Source organism: Ochotona curzoniae, unplaced genomic scaffold (assembly GCF_017591425.1).
Source record: "Ochotona curzoniae isolate NIBS_2020 unplaced genomic scaffold, NIBS_Ocur_1.0 scaffold_3835, whole genome shotgun sequence".
In the NCBI taxonomy this organism is placed as follows: Eukaryota; Metazoa; Chordata; class Mammalia; order Lagomorpha; family Ochotonidae; genus Ochotona; species Ochotona curzoniae.
Window position 1 is genome coordinate 27,525,474 of NW_024467114.1, and position 17,672 is coordinate 27,543,145.

Genomic DNA, 17,672 nt, shown 5'->3' on the forward strand with positions numbered 1-17,672 from the left:
AGTAAGATCTTCCTCTCTGTCTCTCCTCTCTGTATATCCGCGTTTCCAATAAAAATAAAAAATAAATCTTTAAAAAAAAAGAAATGAATGTAAAAATGTTTATTTTGATGCAAAAAATTCTTATTGAAGTCCATATATATAGATCCAAAAGGTTCATGGAAATGCACATTATGGGGAGAAAAATTATGTATGAATTTCAAAAAAAACTACACCAAAATAAACTTTTTAAATTCCATTTTCCGTGAGCTTTCTGAAGTACTCTGGCATTATGCACAGTAAATTGATGAGAGTGGCATGATGCCAGATATAAAGGTAAAATTTTCTCATTTGTTTTTTAAAAATTCACCCCTAAGTACCTGCTCAGCGGAAGTTGGGATGTTGGCAAGCCATAGAAGACCTTTTTCCCTCGAGGAGACTGAAGGGAACTAGTCGTGATGGCTGCAACCTGATCAGGCCAGTGCAAATGCAGGCCTTTAAGAAAACATGGGAGAAGGCCCAGCACTGTGGCCTAGCGACTTAAGTCCTTGCCTTGAACGCACCGGGATCCCATATGAGCACCAGTTCTAATCCCGGCAGCTCCACTTCCCATCCAGCCTCCTGCTTGTGGCCTGGGAAAGCAGTCAAGGACAGCCCAAAGCCTTGGGACCCTGCACCTGTGTGGGAGACCTCCAGGCTCCTGGCTTTGGATCGGTGCAGCACTGACCATTGCAGTCACTTGGTGAGTGAATCATTGGACGGAAGATCTTCCTCTCTGTCTCTCCTCCTCTCTGTATAATATCTGACTTTGCAACAAAAATAACAAATAAATTTAAAAAAAAAAAAGGAAGAGAACAAAAGGTTCATGGAAAGTGTTTGTTTAAAAACTATGCATGAACATCAAACCTTCACAGCAAAATAAATTGATCTTACCTGCATTATCCAGACTTTCTGAAGTATCCACATACCCTTTAGTCATTTTCAAAGATAGTTGCTTTAGCATTTCAACAAATAATGTATTTATTTCTGTCAATTCCTTTTTTTTTTTAACTGCTTTAATGTTGGTAGGCCTGTGGCAATGTGAGATTATCTCAATACTATGGATCCTGGGAGCACAAAAAGAGCAAGTGTATGAGCTATCAAGCCTCTGTAAGGGTTCTTGAGGACACTGAGGAATTGACAGGATGCCTGGTTAATCAGAGTGCAGATTCTGCCAAATACAGCAGACCTGGACTGCCTGCTCTCTGGAGAGGGCCAGTCTGTCAAGGTGTCTGTGGACTAGTCAGTGTTCTGTCTATCCTTCACATTGCAGCTGACATTGACTCCTAAACCTTTCTCATGACCAAGCAGCATTTGACAAAAAAAAAAAACAAAAAAAAAAAACCACCTTAATGCATGGCATTTTATTGGGGTGTTATGTGATGTATAATGCTTTTCACATTCTTAATTTTGTTTGACATTTTGAAAATACTATGCCTTACTCTTTTGTGTGAATTTAAAAAAAAAAATAGCGTGAACTCTTTCTCACTTCCTTCAAAAACTGACACAAATGTCAAAAATAAAATACATTTGTTGAGGCTCAAAGAAATGAGGCATCCTGTTTGTTTGGAATCTTAATTACTGTCACCCGAACTTCCCTAATTAGAAGCTCTTTCATGGTGAGGAAAATTATTTTCATCATTTATGAATTTGCAAGCAAAAACATTTCCACCTTTCCGGAATGAATAGCTTGCATTCCTCGCATGTATGCTTTAGTTACACACTCTAATTAATAGTCATACTTAAAACCTGAATGAGTGATTTCACTGGTAAAGGAAACGTTGTTTTGATTTTAGATAGTATAAAAACCCAAGGTCCCTACCCATAGACATTGGGCACATAATTTTAAGTTGGACAAAATGGAAATTATTTCATCAAAACGATTCATTTTGTTGATTTTAGCCATTTCAGGTTTGTTGACCTCAAATATCTTTTGCACAGATGAACTCAGAGAAAACTACAGCAAATATTCTGGGGTAAGTTTTTTTAAATCTACTGAACATGGTTAGCATTGGTTCTATTTGTCCTAAGTCTGATTTTTTTGGTAAAAAGAGAAAAGTATGTTAGTTTGTGCTTCTCCTATGAATGCCAGCCCTCCTACAACAGCGTATTGATGTTAACTTGCATTGGCTGACACAAAAGCCGAGAGCCTGGCCTCACCAGAAACAGTTTGTAGAGGCTATGACCTGTTCGATTACAATGCCTGGCAAGCATAAGGTAGAATGATGATTTTCTTTTACTTAGAAGTTCATACTCCTAGTTACAGGACCAAGATCTGGATGCATTTAGCTGGACATAGGAGTCCTCTCAAACTACAAACAAAAAATACCTTCACAGTTTGTAACTAGCAATTCTAAGCTGGGAAATTTGTGGCAAATTCACATCCAAGTAAAATGTTAAGCTCCAGAGGGTGGAACTGCAAGTTAGTTTTATTTTCTTTATGTGTGTATGTATTTCCAAATTGGCTGAAATTAGTGCGTATTACTCATTCTACTCAAGTTACAAAGGGAAAGCAATAATTTAAAAATCTTTCTATAGACAGACTTCCATGATAAAACTAAATCTAATTAAATATTCACTGCTTATATTTTCCATGGCTCCTATAAAGTTGATATATTTGTGGTGCAGCAACCCAAAAACGAATTGGTTCTTTACTAAACATGTAGTTTATATTCTAATAAAAATACAATTGGTTTCTTGAGGAATGCTTTTGGAGTGTAAAAGGGTGAAAAAGAAATTCAGTGGGGATTCCTCCAACCCCAGTACCTACCTAGCTGGCATCTGTTTGTGGGTACCTCATTTCCATGTGCACTTTGGAGAGTAAATAGGAATGAAACAAAAGACATGGAATAGGGGTGAATGCTTTCTTTAAAATCAAAATGTAAAAATACATAAAATATTTTATAACAACATGAATCAAAAAAACTGAAAGGGAATAACTGCAGTAAACCAAACTTTTTTTGCCTCGTTTCAATACTTCATTATGTTCCTGCTGCTCAAACATATTGCTCTATTCACTATATATATTTTATTAATATTTCATAGTTGTCTTGCAATAGTCTAGGGACAGAGAAACTAGATTGCTTTAAGAAACTTAATACAAATTATTTATTAAAAAAATTGCACATAAGAACACAAACTTTGTTTATGGCTCTAACAATTCTATGAGATTAAAGTCTGAAGTCAAATTCATCTGGGGCTTAAATCTATCGCTTATCTCAAGAATAAATTATATTAATGGTCAATTCTAATTATAGCCTAGGGAATGCCTGAGAGGGGTAAAGGAAAGAAACCTCCATCTGGAAGAGCTAAAAGATCGGGGGCCAAAAGATGCCATCAAGATGAACAGTCCCACAGTCAACAAAATGCCACATGGAGCAGCCAACTTGCCTTTGAGATTCGGAAGAACCATGGACCAAAAAAGGCGGCCTGGGTCAGTGGCCAGCCTGCCTCTGAGATTTGGGAGAAACATGGAGGCGAGCAGCTGGAGACGAGTCCCCAACCTGCCCCAGAGGTTTGGGAGAATGACTGCAGCTGGAAGCGGCCCCCAGAGGGGTCTGCTACAACAGTCCAGGCAGTCCCCATCTGCCCAGGAGGTGCTTCACTTCGTGACCAGCCAGCCACAAGAGACCCAGGAACCCCACACACCCAAGGTACAAATAGCTAAACACCAGGCAGGGTACACGGGCAATTCTAGAGAACTCTGCCAGAAAATGGACTACATTTTTTTAGAAAGAGAAAAACAAAGACACAGGGAAATAAAAGCTTGTTGACAGAGAGCTACAGGGGTCCAGATTTAAAGAACCTGACTACCTAATGGGATGGCTTCCCCTAAGTCGTCCTTGGGCATCAATCCCATGACCCTATCAACTGCATACCAGGCCCAGAAATGGCAGGACTGGATATTTTAGCCCATGACATGTTGCCTGGTATTAAGCCTCTCTAACAAGCTCGCAAGGAGAAAGAACTCGGGTCTCAAATGCAATTTTATTCACCAGCTTTCAATCAAAGTTGTTTTTCTTTTTCATAAATCAATCCTTTTAGAATCACCCTTGGTATTCATTTTAGTACTATTAATTACCATGTAGAAATCAGAGTGCAGGTGACTATAGGAGATTTTAAAGTTAATAAGCCATTTTCTGAGAGTATAGATGTGTATGTATTAATCTTTTGTGATCTAAAGTGAAATAGGATGAAGCAAGAATGGTGGTAGCTTTATCAGCTCATAGGAGAGGACTTCTCAGAACATTCTGGGTACTTACTCTCATCTGACAGGCTGTGTATGTTGGCCTAATTCCTTTACTAGCACTTCATTTTTACAAAACCTCATCATTTTTGTTGACTGCCACTAAGTAAACCTTCCGCAGTGGCCAGAATGAACAAACTGACAGGAGAGGCACTGGCACAGCCTTACTGAGGATCTCTGTGTGAGAATTGTGATGCACTGGGTGTCGGAAGGCAGCTCTACTTTGAACGTTCAGTCTGCCGGGAGGAGAGAGGTAGCTTTATAGGCAAAGAAGGGTGGGTGGATGGGGCAATACATCAAACATAAGCCAGAGACAACTGAGGTTCAGTGTACAAGGACGCCAAGTCTGGGAAGACAGGAGGGAAAGCTGGAAGGTGGAGGAAGCACAGACATCCATAGCCCGGGATCAGGACTGAGGCCCCCTGACACCTCTGCTGAAGTCCCTCCATAGTACACAGAGCTAGCTTCTGACTGTGAATGTTGGATGCTGGGAGACAGGGAGAGGTGGGGGAGACAGGGCAGTCAACAGTAAGTTCTCAAGCCTGAATGTCATCCAGAGTTCAGCATCCCATCCCCACCCTGCTAATTTCCACTGCAATACTGTTCACTTGATTCATAAACAGAAAAACCACTCCCCATGAATGGTGGCTGATTTGGTTTTAAAGGCATTTGCGGACTACTATTCTGATGAGTGAGCATGTGTTTTGCTGCTTACATTTTAGGAGACTGGAATTCAAGAAAACATAGGATGCTGAGCTGCAGGAAGGAAAAAATCTGAAACTTGTCCCTGAAGATAATAAGAAATGGTGGCCTGTGCCCTACTACCAACAGCTCCGCAGCGATAGCACCGAGGACGGAGGCTCCTGCTCGACGGGCTGTGCATCGCTGAGAGTAATCTTCTCTTGTCAGTAGCACTAGTATCTTCAGAGTTATTAAAAACAGCCTGGGAAACATGTGTAATGCATAATTGAAGTCATTTTTATCTTAATAAAAAGAACATTGCAAATACTTAAAAAGACTCTAGTAACAGCAAGGGGGAGATAGAAACCACATCATTGCCTTATGTAAAAATCATGGGCACAGTTACACTTACAAAAAAAAAGTACTAAGAGATCATTAGTATTTCATATGATATGATGAAAATTAAATGAGCACAATAATAACATGGCTTGACAGGTGAACCAGGATAACCAATCATTTGGTAAACAGCTTTTTGACTTAGACTTTCACTGTTAATGAATTTGTGATGGATTGGAACTTAAAACCTAACAATCTTTCTGTTTAATATTATAAAATAGGAGAAATGCTTGGATTTCAGGGAGGTAAAAGTAAAAGAAGAAGGAGATTAATTACCTCTTTGAGTGTCTCCTCTGCCTGTGTCCACATCTCTTCTCCTCACTTAACATTTCAAGTTTCAGGTTTTCAAGAGAAATTGGGCCACTAACAATGTATAGACTTCAGGACACCAAAACACCAGTGCACAGTGAACTGACTCAAGTACCAAGAATATGAAGTCCTTCATCAATGAGAAAATAACAGTGAATGGTCCAAGTGCTTGGGCTCCTATCACCCACATGGGATATCAGGATGGAGTTCTAGGACTCCTGGCTTCAGCCCTGTCTTGCCTTGGCCTTAAGACCAATTGGGAAGTGAAGCATCAGATGGAAATCTCTCTCTCTCTCTCTCTCTCTCTCTTTCTCTCTCTCTCTCTCTCTCTCTCTCTCTCTCCCTCTCTCTCTCCATCCCTCTCTCTCTCTCCTTTCCACCATTTCTAACTCCTTCCCTCTCAATTAGACTTTTAAAAATTACATTTAATGGTTTGGGAAAGGATGAAAAGAAATCTTCCCCAAACCCTGGTAGGAACGCGACCAGATGCCACGAATTTCACTGTAGTTCACAGGTAATGTCAGATCTTTGTCCTCTTTAAGTCAAAACACACATCATCTCTATTCCATTGTAATCAACACTGCAACTACACTCTCCATTCACTCTTCTCCCACTTCTCCCACATTTCCTGTACCAGGGCCTGAGTTAGGATACTACCTGCTCTCTGCCATTTACACTCACCTCATCTGAGCTCCTTGTGGACAGGAATGAAGGCTCATGGCCACCACTTGCTCCTGCCTCACTTACCTGCCTTCTCTCTCCCTGGTTGCTGTTTTTTAGATGTCCCTGGGCCGGAAAGGATTTGGGGGTAACAGCTCAGGGTGTAGGACAGTTCTCACCATATTGGATGAACTCACTTTCAAGACCCAGACAAGGGCACCACCCACCATGACCAGGCCCTCTCCCTGTGATCTCCCATGTCATCGTCCACTCCCAGGGTGGCTTTGACCCTCAGCCCTGAGCCATGATCACCCACATACCCAACTCCCTTCCAGGGTTCCCTTGAACAGGACGTGAAGCAGATCTGGCAGATGTCATTCCCTAGCAGCCTATACCTCATCCTCCATGCCAGGGTACCATCCTAATCCAGCTGCTCTATCCTGCTGCCCGCCTTCTCCTCTGAGCCCCCATTGCCCAACTCTGTCCTCTTTTGCTTTGGCCCTTGTTTCTCCAGACCACATGGAATACCTTTCCCAGGTGAAGGGACTCATGGACCCTGACACCTGGATGTGGAGAGAGGCAATTACAGCAGCGTAATGCCTCTCCCCAAAGAAGTTCTCCACAGACCCAAATCTGGCCCTTTTATCATCTCTAAGGGGGTAAGGCACCAAGGACCAGCAGAGCCAGTTTCCAGCCACTTCCTTCAAAAAACACCAGCAAATAATGGTCTGGCTTTGAAATTTTACACCAATCAGACATGGGGGTTCTGATTAAAACTTTCTTTTGAAAACCTGTGATACAAAGATGGATCTTGCCCTGTGAGCAACAGTCATAGCTGCTAAAGCGCATCTCTGAACCACACGCCTTGGTACATTCCTCTGGAGACAGTCCTTCTTGAAGGACTGTGCGATACCAGGAAGCCAATCACAAAGAGCAAAGATTATTTCCCAGAATCATTTCAAGTTAATGTCTGACTCAATGTAGAGGTGGTTTCATTTCTCTGATTGCCCACTGAAGGGATGAGATCATAATGTTGAAACAATGGGGCTCACTCAGAATGACAGAGCCTGCACCTCCTCCAAACCTTGGCTTTTTAGGGCAAGTGGTGACTGAGTCCTGCCCACTGTGCTTCCCCACAGCAGATCCCCCTCAAATACATCACACTCCACCTCTTCCCCCGTCTCCCAGCACTTCCCTTCCCCCAAGGAAATGTTCTGGTTCTGACCCAGATTCCAGCCAGCCCTTGAAGAAGAGCACAAGTATGGGTTTTCAAAAGAAAGACTGGGATCCAAATCAACTTGTACTGAACGTTTGCACAAAAGGAAACGTTCACATCACCCTAGGTCCACATTTCCTAAACTGCTCTGTGACAGTGAGCCTTGAGAAATACAGAAAGGACCAAAAGATGGACTAATTTCTCAGAGCAAAGTCGAAAGGTCAGTATTCAAGTAACTGTAACCAACAAAATGAAACAGGCATGAAAGGGGAGAGCAGAGGCCTCCACGCTGTGTCCATTTTTTTCCCTAAGGAGTTCCTGGGGAATGTTACACCACCTCTTCCTTTGGAAGTCACCATACTATTGGTGGAAAACACCAAACTACGTGTATTTCAGAAAACACGGCTTTCATACTTCTCCACCTCTGCTTATGTTAATTCATTCAGTCCAAAGACCTCTTTTCTACCAACTAAAATCCTTTGTTCAACCAACCCAAAGTCCTTTGAAGAAATGGGTAAAATTTGGATGCAACTGCATCTAACAGAAATCCTTAATAATGTTGTTTTTATCAAGAGAGAAGTTGTGTAACCGCCCATAAAAACATCTGGCAGGAACAGCTCTGAGCAGGTGTGGGAGTTACCACTGTCCCTCCATATGACCACCTTGCACCCAAATCCCCTTCCAGGCCATCACAGCCTTTTCCAGGCAAATAGCAAGGGGGCTTTTGTAAAGGAGCCCCTTTAAAAGAGCACCATCTAGGGGCCTGGTGCCATGGCCTAACGGCTTAAGTCCTCGCCTTGAGCGCACTGGGATCCCATATGGGCGCCGGTTCTAATCCCAGCAGTTCCACTTCCCATCCAGCTCCCTGTTTGTGGCCTGGGAAAGCAGTCAAGGACGGCCCAAAGCCTTGGGACCCTGCACCTGCGTGGGAGACCTGGAGGAAGTTCCTGGCTACTGGCTTCAGAGCAGCATAGCACCAGCCGTTGTGCTCACTTGGGGAGTGAATCATCGGACGGAAGATCTTCCTCTCTGTCTCTCCTCCTCTCTGTATAATATCTGACTTTCCAATAAAAATTTAAAAATCTTTTTTAAAAAGAGCACCATCTAGCTACCTTCTTCTCTTTCATACAATTGGCTGCCACATCCTGCAAATGAGCCCTTCCATGGGAACATTGCTGCAAACCCCATTACTATGAAAAACAGAGCATTCATATTGGGTGAGCAGCCAGAAGGTCTGCCCAGTCACAAGTCACTTTCCTGGTACATAAATTATGTAACATATTGGAATTCTTTTATTTTTCCTTAAAACTTTTTTTTCCTTGAAAAGTAGACTGACAAAAGAAAGACTTCTTCTGCCAGGCTGGGCCTGGTCAAAGCTAGCAGCTGGGAACTCCATCTGGGTCTCCCATGTAAGTTGAGACCCAAGTCCTATACCACCTACTGCTTCTTTCCCTCAGAAATTAGCAGGGAGCTAAGCCAGAGGTGGAACAGCCAGCTCTAGAGCAGGTGCTCTAAGGTGCCACAATCTGTAAGCAGTGGCTTAATATGCAGTATCACAATGCTCACCTCTAAATCCTCCATGTTTGAAAATTTTGCATAGAGTTACATTTTTTATTTGTGTGTTTTAGGAAGAAGAGACAGAAGGAAGAGAGGGTGTGAAATTGGGGAGGAAGCAAAGCAGGGTGAGAGGAGATGGGGGGAAAAAAACAACAAATTGTTGAGAACTTGATTTTGGCTGGTCCTTTCGTTCCATTTAATTCATCAGGAGATGCCAACCTTAACAGCAATGAGTACCTATAAGGGGTAAGGTCATCACAGAACAAAAGTCATTGACTTTCTCCCACTGTAGCAGACAAAGCACCACTGTTGATGAAATGCACCTGTCCATGTTTTCTTCAAGGGCAGAGCAGCACTGGCCATGGGAGGCCATGAAAGGCCCTGGAATCCACAAAGGCGGTCCATGGGTAAATTTCTGCCTGGATATGGTGATACTGCACTCCAAGGGTAAATTGTAGCGTGTTTCAGAGCTCATTCAGGACAGAGTACAGAGCAGCAGAAGAATAAAAATAAATCAGAAGTGAGATGCACTCGGCCACTGGCAGGGGTCCGAGTGGACCTTCCCTCTTGTCCCTCCCATTAGACGGGTGAGTGTGGCTAAATGCAGTCACCTTGTCTCTTGGAGTCAGGTTTGAGTGATAGCAGCAGTATCTGGTGGGCACTTGCCTCTCTTAGTGTTTCTTTGTGCTTGTTATTCATGAAGCAACTCTGAGTTTCTGAACTGTTTGTCAGATGCCTTGTGTTTCACTCCCTGTGAAGAGTGTTAAAACGAGGAGAGGAGACAGGCATTTGGTGCGGTGGCTCAGACGCCTGCATCCCATGTCAGAGTGCACCGGTTTGAGTCCTGGCTCTCCCCCTGATCCTAGCTGCCTGCTGACGCACACTCTCAGAGGTAACAGGCGATGACTCAACTCCCTGGGTCACCTGCTGCTAATGTGAGATACCTGGATTCAGTTCCTGACTCCTGGCTTCAAAACGTGGCCCAGCCCTAAACTGTTGTGGTCATTTGGGGAGTGGATCAGTGAATATCTTTCTGCCTTCTTGAATGTTGTTTTCAAAAATACATTTTAAACATTGGGGAGATTTCCCTCTCCTTTTTTCATATTTTTATTGTGCCAAAATACACATAACAAATTTTACCATCTTAGTCATATTTTTTTTCAAAGATTTCTTTATTTTACTTGAAATTCAGAGTTACAGAGAGAGGGAACAACAGAGATCTTCTACCCATTGAATAACTCCCCAAATAACGACCACTGGAGCTGAGCTGTTCCAAAGCCAGGAGCTTCTTCCAGGCCTCCCACGTGGCAGCAGGAGCCCAAAGCATTGGACTAACTGTCCTTCGCTGCTTTCCCTGGCTATCATCAGAGGACTAGATCAGAAAGTGGGGCAGCTGGATGCGAACTGGCACCCATATGGAATGCCAGTGCAGAGGATTAGCCTAATAGGCCTTTGTACCAGCCCCCATTATGACTATCTTTAAGTGTACAATTCACTGGTATCAAGTATATGTAACTTGCCTTTGTACACACCCTAGCGCTGTGCACTAATTATACTCACACTATCACTACGTGCATAACCACAAAAAGCTTTAGGATGGTTTGTGGCCACCAAAAATAACAAATCTATGGGAACAATAACACTGATGGGGTTTGGAGGTACCCTGTATCTTACCAACTGATCCTGTTCAGAAATGGCATATTCTTACCTACATTTTCCTGAAGCTTCTTTGAAATGGGGCAATTGTTGCTGACTTTTTTTAAAGATTTATTTATTTTTATTACAAAGTCAGATAAATAGAGAGGAGGAGAGACAGAGAGGAAGATCTTCCGTCCGATGCTTCACTCCCCAAGTGAGCGCAACAGCCAGTGAGTGCTATGCTGATCCGAAGCTAAGAACCAGGAACTTCCTCCAGGTCTCCCACGCAGGTGCAGGGTCCCAAGGCTTTGGGTCGTCCTCGACTGCTTTCCCAGGCCATAAGCAGGGAGCTGGATGGGAAGTGGAACTGCTGGGATTAGAACCGGCGCCCATATGGGATCCCAGTGCGTTCAAGGCGAGGACTTAAGCTACTAGGCCACTGCACCAGGCCCCTGTCACTGACCTTTTTCATCCTGTACTCCTGCCCATCTCAATGGCTGATGGCCTACAGCATTCACTTGAGCCAGACATAGGGCTTCTTAGGAAATAACTTGTGAACAGTCTGATCTGGGGGACACTGATTTCACTACAGTTACAGAAATGATGGTTTAATTGTCCTGGAACATGGAGCATGGTCAGCAGTTGTCCCTGCACTATCTTGCAACACTTTGCTTTGAATGTCACAACCCCATGACATTCTTCTTAATTGCCCATTTTTGCTGTGATTCTCATCTGCTTCCCTGGTCACTCTGTAGTACAATCAGCAAAATGGGATGCCTTATAATGGATATAAAGAGTAGCTAGTCAAACAGAGGCCCAAGGAGAAGATAACAATGTGACTCGTGGGACTGCCACCCGTGATGTCAGCATCCCATACTGGAACAACCACTCAACTCCCAGCTGTTCCATGTCCAATCCAGCTCCCTGCTAATGTGCCTGGGAAGGCACCAGAAAATGATCTAAATACTTGGGCCCCTGCCACTCAGGTGGGAGACCTGCCTGGAGTTCCAGGCCCCTAGTGCTGGTCTAGCCCAGCCCCCTGCCATTGTGGTCATTGGAGGAATACACTAGCAGATGAAAGATCCCTTTCTCTCTGTCCCTCTGTCTCTTGTCATTCTGCCTTTCAAATAAAACAAACCTTTAAAAGAAAATAGTGACTTGTAAAATAGATCATGACATTTTCCTCTCCTAATATAATACTTAGGAAATTGTAAGCTTTATATCCCATTAGTCCCTTCCTAAAATCAGGAACTAAAGTATGAAAGGAACCAAACAGGAAAACCATTATTAGAATCAGGAGTGGAATTAAATTATAACTAGATTAATGTCAAATTAATATTGTCTATGAAGAAGTAAAAAAATATTAGTTTAATCCTGAAGAAAAAAAATCTCAACATTTATTTATATCTTGCAAGATTTCTGGGCACTGGGAGATTGTTGTTAATAAAACTATTTTTTTCTCTTTCTTAAAATATGCACCAATGGTAATTAACTACAGCTATGCACTGGCATAATTTGTAAACCAGTTTTAAAATATCATGCAGCTTTCCCCTAATAATTTAAAGCTCAGAATTATAATCAACTTTGCAAAATTACTTTTCACCACTAGAGGGCAAAAAATGTTCCACATTTGTATGGAACGAATTTTTTAACCCTTAGCTATACTCACAAAAGCCTTCACCAAACACTCCCACACCTAAAAGTTTTCAAGATCTTGTTTTCTTCTGTATAACAAAGAATAGCCCCTAGGACTTAGTTAATAACTTTAAAAACTCATTTTAAATTTTAAACTAATGTACAATCTCAATGTGACATTTAAGAGAGGGCAATAATAGACTTGGGTCTAGCCTGAGCTAAAAGTCACTTATTAGCATTAGAGTCAATAAGTCATCAAGGAAAGGCAGGATAAATAAAACAGCGCCCAACTGTTTACATGAAAATATCTACAATGAAATACAAAAGCCGTATTTATTATAGAATCAGAGCAAGACACTGAAGCCACAAGGCTGTGACATCTACAGAACTTGCATTTGAATCTTCCCTTTGTATATGTTCTGCTTGCTTTTACAACACAAACTCACAGTGGGTCTAATAGTGGGGAAAATGGTCTTAGTTTCTTCTTAATGTTTATTTGTGACCTAATTAACTTTCACTTCCATCCAGTGAAGCCATTCTCATTTCAGTAACTAAAGCATTACTTTCTGTGATTAGAAACCACAACCTCTTCACTTTTCCACTCTTATTAATTAAAACACATCATGGCAAATTACACCTGTTTAGATTTCAGTCGAAGGAGGTGGCATTTTAACTACTGCCCCTTCAACCTTCTCCTTTTGCCAATCTCAGCCATGCCCTATATCACAGGACAGCAAAGGGAGGTGGCGGTTGGCTGATGGAGCACTGGAGCCCGCAGGTGGCCAGAGGCTATCCATCACCACAAGCAGATGACGTCTCTGAGGCATGAGGCTCTCACCTGCTGATCAAACCTGATCTAGCTTGTACACGTAGGGTGCTGACTGACTTAACCCTACATGCTCCATCACTGCTGAAGTCCTGTTTAACTTAAGCAAACCTCTCCTGACTTCTCAGGGCTGTGGGGACTGCTGACTCTAACACTCAGAAACATGAGGCAGGGGCACAGGAAGCTGGAGGTGGGGGGGGGGACAATCGAGGGGTACCACTTCCTGTGGATTAATGAAAACAGGGCTCTGTTTTTAATAAGCAAGACTAGTCACAGGAGGACGTTTCTATTATTACCTACCAATGGAAGGTGCAAGCTGGTGAATTTGAAAAGACGCATCTAACAAGTATAGCTAGCCAGGAGCAGATCTAACATCACCCAGAGTCAGGTATGCAAGGATAGTCTATGCAAGAGGGATATCCAGACACTTCTGCAGGGAGTGTGAACTTTTACAATTGAGTTCTAAAGCCTTCTAATTCTTTGTCTTTCAAAGAAATATGCACACAGAGCTCTTAAACACCCCCACAGTCTCCGTTTGGTGCATGCACATAAATAAAGCTCTCACTCTTGCTCTCTTCTTATGTCATAGTACAACATTAGCATCACACCATTATGACTTCTTTTAGCCTTAAACACTTCCTGAAAAACTTGTGGGTTAGGGCTTTAACCTATGAAATTGTTGTGATATTAGCAGAGGACGTAGCTCAGTTCACAGCACAGTTTTATGCCCTTTCTCCCAGTGTAGATACTGACAGAGCCCCTTTTCACTCTCAGAAGTGACCCAGTTCCGGGCCCGGCATTGTGGCCTAGTGGCTTAAGTCCTTGCCTTGAGTGCCGGGATCCCATATGGGCACAGGTTCTGATCCCGGCAGCTCCACTTCCCATCCAGCTCCCTGCTTATGGCCTGGAAAAGCAGTCAAGGACGGCCCAAAGCCTTGGGACCCTGCACCTGCGTGGGAGACCTGGAGGAAGTTTCTGGCTCCTGGCTTCAGAGCGGCATAGCACTGGCCATTGCTGTCACTTGGGGAGTGAATCATTGGATGGAGGATCTTCCTCTCTGTCTCTGCTCCTCTCTGTATAATATCTGACTTTCCAATAAAAATAAATATTTTATCAAAAAAATATGTATCAGTTCCATGAAAGTTATCAGCTCAAGTCCCAAATTTATTCACACCTAATTGTGACTCCTCAGAAGCTTGGTTTAACTTGTTTAGGATCCTTTCCATTTGGTTCTAAGTATTTACCAAATGTAGTTACATGACTTGTGTCAGTTACAAATGGTCTTTGAATGGTAATTTATTTAGAGACCAGGGAGAAATAACTGACTTAAAAATGGGTACCAAAAAGAAAATTATACAGAAAGTAGTCATCCACCCCCATGTCTATTGTAGCTTCATTAACAAAACCTAAGATAAGGAATCAACCCAGATGTCCACCAGCTGAGGATCGGGTAAAGAAAAGGTGGTATATAAATGCTACTAGATACATCACAAGCCATAAGTCATAAGAATTAAATCCTGTATTTTGCAACAAAATTGATGCAATTGGAGACCATTTTGTTTAGTGAAATATTCCAGTCCCAAAAAAGTAAACATCACATGTTTTCTCTGATATGTAGTGGTTAATATATAGAAAACAAAAATATATACAAAAACAAAATGAACATTGTTATTTTTAAGATTTATTGATTTTTTACTTAAAAGAGTTAGAGTGAAGAAGACACAGAGGCATCTTCCATCTACTGGTTCACTTCCCAAATGGTCACAATGGCCAGAGCTGGGCTGGTCTGAAGCCGCGGGCAAGGCTTGCTCTGGGTCTTCCATGTGAGTGTAGGGGCCCAAGGAGCACAAGGTCTTCGGCTAAGGTCCTATTGCTTCCCCAGGTCATTGGCAGGAAGCTAGATCAGAATTGAAGCAGCCAGGACTAGACCTAGCATCCATATGGAATGTCAGCACCACAGGCAGAGTATTAGCTTACTATGCTACCATGCCAGCTCCCAGAATGGACATTCTTGAGTAGTGCATTAAATATGTGATTACAGAGTGGAGTAAAATTACGTATCTGTAAAAATTAAAGAGAAAAGAAAGACATGGGAGAAAGGAGGAGGAAGGACATTATGGATATCTTCTTAGATTTGTAACTATGAAATACATGAGATCTATTTATATTAACAAAAATGTTTTTAAAAAAGATTTATTATCTAACATTAATTTTCCAACATAAAAACTTGGTTGGAATTCTTAGCAATGCAGAGGGGTGGAGAAATCCTGTTCCTGTTGTGATACAACTCTTCCAGGTCCTTTCCAAGTGAGGTCCGCTACCCAGGCCATCAGCTGTTGTGCAGCCTGCCTCAGCCGTGAAGAGCGGCCTGCCCCATCTGGCATGACTTCCCAGCAGTGTCAAGGGCAACTAGACCCACCTGGGAGCACTGTGGTCAGAGGATCATCCCAGGCTTTGTGGAGTTCTCAACACAGAGCTCTTCTCCCTCTGCTGGGCCCTGTTTCCTTCTTTCCCTTCCATGGGTGCTGCTATAAAACCACCTTGTATTCCAAACTCTGTCTCATCATCTGCTTCCAGGAACCCAACCTGCAGCAAACAGGCAGAGCAGTTCAGACTCAGATGTTACCAAAAGAACATGGTGAAACATCTCTCTCCTTTCACTCAATACCAGTTGCCAAGCCCAAAGTTAAACCATGTGGCCAGTTCACATGCATATGTCCAAAAATTACATGTGCATGATTTATAAGAAAAGTACAATGTTCTTCCCTTTGTTACCCAAATGATAGCATTACCCCATAGCTGCTCTGTAGTTAATTACTTTTCCTGTAAGAAATATCTTGGAGGTTTCAAGTGACTATATTAAAAAGTAACACGAATGCCAACATTTATGGGGTGCAGCCAAAGCAGTTCTAAGAGAGCAGTGCAGAGCAATAAATGTCTATATTAAAAATGAACAAAGACCCCACAACAAAATCATTCATCAAGGATTACAAAAAGGAGAACAAAATAAATTCAGAGAAAGTCCTGGTGGCTGATCAAGCTAATCCTCCACCTGCTAGCAGTGAAATACCATATGGACATGGTTCATGTCCCAGCTGTTTCACTTCCCATCCCACTCTGTTTATGGGCTGGGAAAACAGCAGAAAATAGTTCAAGTCCCTGGAAATCTGTACCCACTTAGGAGTCCTGGAAGAAGCTTCTTGCTCCTGGCTCCTGGCTTCAGATTGGCTCAGCTCCTGCTGTTGCTCAGTCCAGTGCAGTAGGTACAGAAGCCACCATGGTGAGGTGAGATGAGGCCTTTGACGGCCGGGCAGATGCTGGTCCAGCTGCCCACCTGCCTCATGCGTATGGCACAGCAGAGCCGCGATGGGGTGCTACCCCCGGAATCCCACAACCCCAGCATGGCGCAGGCCGCCACTCATCTTCCTTGGTGCTGGTGCTGGTGAGAGATGCGACGTCGGCACTTCAAAAGGGTAAGTCACCCCAGCCACCTTTCCCCCACCCCATGACCTGCTCTCTGCCACCGCCCAGTGTGGGAGCCCCAGCCTTCCCTCACCCCATCGTGGCCGCCAGAGCGCGCCCTGGCCGCACACCTAAGCAGAAGCTGGAGCCGGGGTGGGGGAAAGACCACTTGCTCTTCCGACTCTGCTTTCTCTCCCGTTCTTGGCTTCCGCTGCGAGGCCGTTCTTCCTAGTCCCGTGCTGCTGAGCTTCTCAGAGCCCTCCAGAGCCTCTCTCGCCGCTCCCCGCCTACCATCCGCACCCCCCGCCCACACACAGAAGGATGCATGACCTAGTGCCATGGTCACGGTCACCGTCACAGGCACCCAACACCCCACCCCACGGCCTGCCCGCGGTCCCTCTCTCTCTTTCTCTCCCTTTCCCGCACCTGCCGCACGCTCCCGGGGGCCGCAGGTGCGGACGACGGTGAAATTCCACGCCCCGCGGAGACCCGCCAGCTCTGGGGAAGGGACAGGGAGGCGCGGTCCGGAGGCTGCGCTCCCAGGCTAATGACCCAGGTGCGTTGGGATCCACGGGAGGCGCGGCATCAGCTCCAGGGACCCGCAGTCCAAGCCTTCAGCACTTCCTCGGGATTCCCGCTGGGCCAGGGGAGCAAGATCAGGCCAGGGGTTTGCAGTGTTCACCAACGAGGCTAGGCTGCACGCCCCCACCCGCCCCCTGTCTCTTTCTGCACCCGGAGCCTCCAGGTTGAGGAAGAGTTCTTGTCCAGAGTTCCCTGGAGCCTTAGATGCTCCAAGTTTCACAGCAACAGTACTTGGGTTTTTTTTCGTTTTGTTATTTCTCTCTCTCTCTCTATCTCTCTCTCACTGAATATAACTCTTGAATTTCAAGGCTTGAATTTCACCCGAGGAGCCCACCTGAAGGGACCCCAGGCTGGCCTCATGGTGCTCCTACTCAAACACCTACCACCTGGTGGGCCTGTCTCCGTCCAAACTGATGCCTTGAAAAGTTAAACTGTTGCCTTGAAGTTAA

General features: G+C 43.9%; 1 protein-coding gene across 1 annotated transcript; it reads left to right on the forward strand.

Annotated features, from left to right (window-relative positions):
- The first annotated feature begins 1,874 nt into the window (after positions 1 to 1,874).
- On the forward strand, positions 1,875 to 3,788 carry NPVF (neuropeptide VF precursor). Its single transcript, XM_040964522.1, has 2 exons — positions 1,875 to 1,991; positions 3,273 to 3,788. Exons 1-2 carry the CDS (start codon positions 1,875 to 1,877, stop codon positions 3,786 to 3,788), a joined length of 633 nt encoding a protein of 210 aa, XP_040820456.1.
- Positions 3,789 to 17,672: the final 13,884 nt, after the last annotated feature.

What these genes read in the sequence shown, in the direction of transcription:
- NPVF (XM_040964522.1), top strand. Translation starts at nt 1,875, where the DNA reads ATGGAAATTATTTCATCAAAACGATTCATTTTGTTGATTTTAGCCATT. An exon ending in ACTACAGCAAATATTCTGGG is followed by an intron (nt 1,992 to 3,272) that starts GTAAGTTTTTTT and finishes TTCTAATTATAG; the next exon opens with CCTAGGGAATGCCTGAGAGG.